Source organism: Enhydra lutris, unplaced genomic scaffold, assembly GCF_002288905.1.
Source record: "Enhydra lutris kenyoni isolate GAN:26980312 unplaced genomic scaffold, ASM228890v2 scaffoldscaffold59, whole genome shotgun sequence".
Lineage (NCBI taxonomy): Eukaryota > Metazoa > Chordata > Mammalia > Carnivora > Mustelidae > Enhydra > Enhydra lutris.
Genome location: NW_019154143.1, coordinates 4,535,637 through 4,542,290, shown reverse-complemented (window position 1 = coordinate 4,542,290; position 6,654 = coordinate 4,535,637). Strand labels below are relative to the sequence as shown.

Below are 6,654 nucleotides of genomic sequence, written 5' to 3'. Positions count from 1 at the left end.
ACATAATGTCATCTTGTTTAACCCTTACAACTATTCATAAGGTGGACAATTACCACAACTGGACAAAGAAACTGCTCCAAGAAATTAGCAAATCAGAGGTCACACTGTAGTTTTAAGCTGTGGTTTGTCACCATCACCTCAAACATGTTTTATTCCAAAGTTTTCAACCACTGGTAACTACTCATCTCCAAGAGAATTTCCGCCACCATGTGTTCTCAAAAAGAGCTAAAATAGGGATAAACAGTAATTTTTCTTGGAAACTGACATCACCCAAAAAAAAAAAAAAAAAAGCCTTTTAACCCTTAATTGGTCATAAAGAAATTCCTTAATTTAAAGGGTGCCTGAAAAAGTTGTTTTATACTCTTAAGGAAAAACCTACCTTCCAAGATGAAGGGAAATTTCTTGCTCATCATTTGCCTGAAATCTGATGAAAGAAAGGTCTTAAAATTAGACATGACTAGAAATTCATCATACTAAAACATGGAGCCACATAATTTAGCATTAGTTTTAGGGTCTATGAGACAGGAATCCTATAGATAAGAAATGTGTGTTAAGGTCCTGGTAATCAGGAACCCTCTGCTGCACTGGGTGTAATTTGCACTTGCCTTGCATGTTGCCCCCCCATAGTTATTTTGGACTTTTTCAAATTTGGCCTATATATATGATGTAATTTATTTAGAAATATTTATTTAGAAAAGTAAGTTTTCCGTGTTACTGTGTAACTCTCTTACAGAACTATGAAGTTTGAGATCAACTTCAAAAACCGGATAGAGTCTAGTTTCTAATTCCATAGCAAGGTAAAATGGAATACTGGAATACATATTGGATTCCATTTTACCTTGCTGTGGAATTAGAAACTTGAATTTGTTTTTATATACTGTTCGGATGTTTTCTTTTATACACTTAAACTTCACAAGTGACTGAGCATCCTAGAACACAGTGTTCAGTGAAGTACCTTAAGAGGACAAATGACAAGTTTCAAAGATGGCCACCACCCCCAGGACTACTATTTCCTGCTCTAGGGAAAGAGAAGCAGCATTTCCTCATTTTAAAAGTTGAGGGCTCTAATAGAAAATTTCCCTCCAGAATGTGTTACAGCACTTTCAGTGGCAGCTGGTGGCATGGGAAAGGTTTTAAGTACCCAGTTATTGATAGCAGAGGAGGAACTCTGATCGCTTTTGAAACTGGTTACTTGACAACTCAGCTCCACCACTAATTCTCAGTCTATGAAACAATGAGGTATAAGCAGCAGGCTGAATTTCTTCCACCTGTGTTCCCAAACTAAGCCAGACCAGACACCTGCTCTGTGCCCCAGACAAGTAAAATCCAAGTATGAAACATTTTCCCTAGTCTACAAGTAACATTATTTAGGGAGAAGAGTCATTAAGTCTACAATAATTAACACCAAATTTCTTACGTCCATAAAAAGGTTAACATTTAGTGTTAATATAATGTATTACTTCTTTCAGAGGTACAGATCTGTGATTCATCAATCTTACACAACACCCAGCGCTCACCACAACACATACCCTCCCCAATGCCCATCATTTAACCCCCCCATTCCCTACCCCTCTCCTCCAGCAACCCAAAATGCCTAATATACTGAAGAAGCAATTTCTCTAAAAATGCTATTTAGTACCTCAATGTATTAGCAAACTGCACACCCCCCCTAGAAAACATTAACTACTGAATTAGGATTACCTTGGCTTGTGTTCATCTTATTAAATAAAAAATATGCTCCAAAAACGCCCAAGAGTTCAGCTACTAAAACTCCTTTAAAGATCTTCTTTGCCACTGGTTCCATAGTGCGGGCCATCCTAAGTTCAACAATAACAAATACATGTAAACCTGAATGAGCATACACAAAGTGAATACCTTTTCGACAAAAGCAACTCCAATTCATTCCTACAGTCTGAATAATTTAGAGATTAAAACCCTAAAGTTACTGTATGCTTATTTGTATTTGATATGTCCCACAGTCCTAGTTTTCATTCTCTACCCCACACAATGAACCAAAGACACCAATGGAAAAAGCACAAAAAGGAGATGAAACTGATAAAAAGCACTGTAAAAAGAACTAACAATTGATGGAATTAAGATTTTTAATTGCCTAAGAATAGAATATTGACAAGGTAAATCATTATTTTTAGCCAAGCTAGGAAGTAAGATATGATCTAATAGGCGCCATATGTGAAAACTCTTTGAAAGTACCCTACAAAAGTAAGGTTATTCTATAAGTGATTGTTTATGTTTCACAGCTGGAGGTTTTATTTATACAACATATTTTGAACTATGTGCCACAGCCCAAGCATTTCATATAAAGTTAAAGAAACCAACTTGTTCTGGGGAGCTGCTATTCTAACAGTATTTTGAAACTAATTACATCACCCAAAAGACTTGTTAAAAATGTACATTTCTGAGCCTAAACCTGCAGTTCCCCAGTCCCTCAACTGTGATTTAGCAAGTCTAGGGTTAGCATCCCAGTAAAGTGTGCATTTGCAAGCAACTCCAAATGACTTCTGTACAAGATGCCCTTAGACCAGGAGGAAAACTAGCCACCATCACCCAGTAAGTGGCAAACTAGACTTTAGATCTTGACTCTCTTCCTTTCACTAAAATAAAAGCTAATCCAAAAAAGGGTTTGAGTCTTCATTCTCCTTCTCCAATGTAAAAGCTGAACAAGGGAAAGGGCTATATAGTAAGCTTTAAAAAAAGTAGCATATGACTCTTACTGAATCTATGAAATGTAAATGCAAATTCTTACTCTGCCTCCCTATAATCCCAACAACAGGAGAAATCAGTCGTTTCTAATCTCAGGATTTTGATACTGTCCAATGTATGCTCTTTGTCGAACCGTTCTCTGCCCTCTGTGCGGAGACAGTAAGATCTCTAATACTCTACAGTCCCAGCTGTCTGCTCACCACCATGCATTTACACCATTTCCTCTTGACTCCTTTTCACAATGCCTGAGAGTGGGGTAATTAAATACCCTACTTTTGTAGGATTATCCTATTAATTGCTTTATCAGGTGTCCCTTCCTTCATTTTGATAATGTGATCACCCTGGGGACTAAAAGACTAAAACTTTATTATTTTTATCTTAAAAAAAAAAATGAAGCCGAGGAAGTTAAAAAAGAACTTACATATAATCAACAGGCAGGTGAGTGGGTGGGGAGAACTGTTTTGCTGTTTACGATGCTGTACCTGACAGGGAGTAAGTCATGATCAGTACAAGGATCTCTCTTGGGGTAATTTTTAATGTGCAATAGGTGAAAAAAAAAATTTTAAGTTAAAAATAAAGCGTGCCTGCAGCAATGTCCTCAATATAAGGAATCCTAGTAAAATGTGGTTTTGTTTTGTTGGGAGGTGAGGTTAAGAGTTCAAAAAATAAAGTACAAATAACACTGTTACAGCATTTACCTTTTAAAAATACATATATATACACATTTTACATTACAAGTCCCTCAGCTTCAGGAAAGGTGTTTTTAACGATTGATAAAGCCTGGTCGATAAAGACCACCAAAGGCATACCCGTCCACGACAAAGTTGGGTTACTAGCTGGCAGAGAAAGACTAAGATTAGACGGGATTTTGGAGAAGCATGGAATTTAGGTGAAATTTAAAACAAGGCAGTGCTCGAGGAACCTGGGTGGCCCAGTCAGGGGAACCACAGATTTCATCTCAGGGTCCTAAGATCAAGCCCCGCGTCGGGCGTGGAGCCTACTTTACATACAGACGTAGATACTTAAACGAAACAAAGCAGTCTTCCAATGGGCTCGAAGAAAAGCAGCGCTGTGTGTCACGGGGTTTGCATGACACTGGCTGAGAAGCGGACTCAGGGTGCACAAGCGTAAACGTGCAATGCTGCGTCGGAAAACGCCTCGTCTGTGCGCTACAGCTGGAAAACGACGCGCCTCAGCCTCTCAGGCAAAATGATTTATCACACGGCAAGGTCTCTCGCACTCTACATGTTGGAGAGCAAGGTCTCTCAGCATCCCTGGGTTTTATCAGCTGAAGCGCTTTTTCCAGGTTCCCACGGTCCAGAACCAAGGCACCAGCGAGGCTTCCGAGAGCGCGTCAGGCTGGCTACCCGCGATCCTCAGGCCCTAGCGGCTCCCCGTCCCCCGGGTCTTCGGTGCACACCCGGCGGCCCCCAGCGTTCTCCTGCCTGCCCGGACGCTCCCGCGCAGCCCGCAGCCAACTCGAGTGGGCAGCGCAGGCCGCACCGCCCGACCGCGGCGACAAGGTCGCCCGCCTTGCGACCCGGAAACACTCGGGCCTGTCCCGCGCCTTCCCGCTGAATGGATATAGTGACACCCAACCTTCTTCCGTATGACCCCAGAACTTTGGCGAGGCCTCCCAAACTCCGGCCCCACTTCGTGCTCTGTCGAGCCCCAGTGAGGACGCCTAACTCGAGCCGTCATCCCTCTCTTACCTGAGGAGCTGGCACACAGGACTGCGCGTGCGCAAGGTTTGGCAAAGCCCCGCCCCTCCCGGCTTTGGTCCCGCCCCCATACCGTAATTACCTTTTATCGCGCTCTTCCTACTGAGAGCAGATCCTAACTGCGGGCTGTCTGTTAATTTATTTAATCCCCACAAAAACCCTATGTCATAATACGTGCTGTGAGTGTCTAATTTTACAAAGAAAGAGAGAATTTTACCCTGCCTACAATCACAGAGCTAACAAGAGACAAAACTGGATTTGAACTTAAGATATTGACTCGAAAAACCTGTGTTCAATTATTTTTCTACACTCTGCAACCAAAGTTGTGATAGTCTCCAAGAGTCAGCAATATGGCCATCACCTGCGAGCTTGTTAGAAATGCAGACCTACTTCAGTAGGCAGACATAACTAGCCTGCCGCAGCCCTACCCCTGGAATGCAAATGCTCAAATTCCGCAGTTCATAAGTCCTGTTCATCCTCCTCTAAGTCTCCAGCACCCACCCCTCCCAAAGTCTCCTTTGGGAGGCTGTACATTCCCAGTGTGACCCTGATTTGTTAACTCTAGCAGAAGGATGCAAGCGACCAGAAAGAAGTTCCCTTGCTTCATCATGTCCAAGGCACAGAAGTTAGCCAAAGTTCCAGTCCTCTGTTGTGGTCATAAGAGCAGGGGCAGCAGGGATCTCATCATTAACAAGTACCTAGGAAATTTGCTGTCCATTCTCCCACGGAAAGAGAAAGAGTGACCTGTCTGGGATCCTCAGAATGAAGCTCTTTTAATCACCTGACAAAAGTTTGCAGAGATTGGATGACCCATTTCTACTAGTGCCAGAAGACACCTACTGCAGAAGAGAAGCCCAGGATGTTGGTGATGGCCCAGCCATCCCTTCAGATGGCCGGAGGACACAGAGCAGTGGGGACCTACAGCCTCTAGCAGCACTGTCCCTGAGGCTGGGGAAGTGGGGGCAAGATTCCTGCTTGCCAGCTGCCCAGTGCTGGAATGGAATGCTTCTCCATCACCCCCAGTCTAGGATGACAAAGTGTCACCAGTTAAACTGCCCTGGGCCCTGAACGTTTCCAGCATCCACCTCTATCTTGCTGGTGTTCAACTTCTGAAGAGGGAAGCCAGTTTTTAAAAACTCCCAAAATACCAAGAGGTTACACCCTCCCCCTATATGTGGGATTCCAAAGTAAATTTCAATCCTGTACTACACTAGGAAGTAGCACTTCTCTTGCTAAAGAAGAGGGGGAAAGCACAACTTAATCCTGAAGAGGCACTGTACTACATAAAGAGGGGGATGGCATAGGAGCAGTCGATTTACCTTCCCCTAAAAATCAGCCTTGGGCCAACTGGCACACAAGAGCCATATGCTTCTTTTTTATTTTCAGTGATTATCGGTTACATATCACACCCAGTGTTCATTCCATCAAGTGCCCTCCTTAATGCCCATCACCCAGTTATCCCATCTTCCCACCTACCTCCCCTCCAAGAATCCTCAGTTTCTTTCCAAGGCTTCTTGGAAAAGCCTTGATCCTTGCTTTCCTGCTTTACTAATCAGACTATATAGTTCAATCAACCTAGACATTTTTGGTCACCAGTTTTGTTTTGGTTTTCTTTTTTCTCACTCTCCCTCTCTCTCTCTCTCATCCTCTCAACTTCTCTCTCCCTCTCTTTCTTTCCAGAATTCTCCTCTCTCGCTCTCTCTCTCTGATATAAGTCTATAGCCTAGGAAAAAAAGTGAAAAGAAAAAAAAATTAAGAGGGAACAATGTCTTTAATCTCAAGGAAAGGAACTTTAAAGAAACCTCCTTTGTTGATGCCACCAGGAGCATGAGCTAAGCCAGGTGCACTCTAACTGTCCCCCACCACTTACCTCGGGCTTGGGTGGATCCAGGAACTAAACAGAAGCTGGGACTGCACAGAATTGGAGGCCCACCTGCACTCAAAAGCACAGCAGTACAAATAATCATAAATCTAGGTTATTATGCAATCATTCTTGCTGTTTCCCTCCACCACTCATCTAGACAATTAAGAGTCAAGGAGGGGCCACCTGACTGGCTCAGTTGGTGGAGTACTCAACTCTCGATCTCAAAGTTGTGAGTTGGAGCCCCACATTGGATATAGAAAATACTTTAAAAAATAAAATCTTAAAAAATAATAATAATAAAAAATAAAATCTTAAGAAAAAAATAAGTAGGTAGAACTGAAAGACTGA

General features: G+C 42.6%; 1 protein-coding gene across 7 annotated transcripts in view; it reads right to left on the bottom strand.

Annotated features, from left to right (window-relative positions):
- LOC111158363 (CEBPZ opposite strand) overlaps nucleotides 1-6,654 on the bottom strand; it is a 49,940-nt gene that overhangs the window by 13,741 nt on the left and 29,545 nt on the right. For 2 of the 7 annotated variants that reach the window (XM_022520368.1, XM_022520362.1), the window contains exons 1-4: nucleotides 4,321-4,418; nucleotides 3,143-3,203; nucleotides 1,702-1,817; nucleotides 380-424 (exon numbers count right to left, since the gene is read on the bottom strand). In XM_022520368.1, the coding sequence (XP_022376076.1) occupies nucleotides 380-424; nucleotides 1,702-1,817; nucleotides 3,143-3,144 (163 nt within the window). In that variant the 5' untranslated portion in view covers nucleotides 3,145-3,203; nucleotides 4,321-4,418. The other 5 variants (XM_022520363.1, XM_022520365.1, XM_022520366.1 and 2 more) reach the window with 5 other exon arrangements.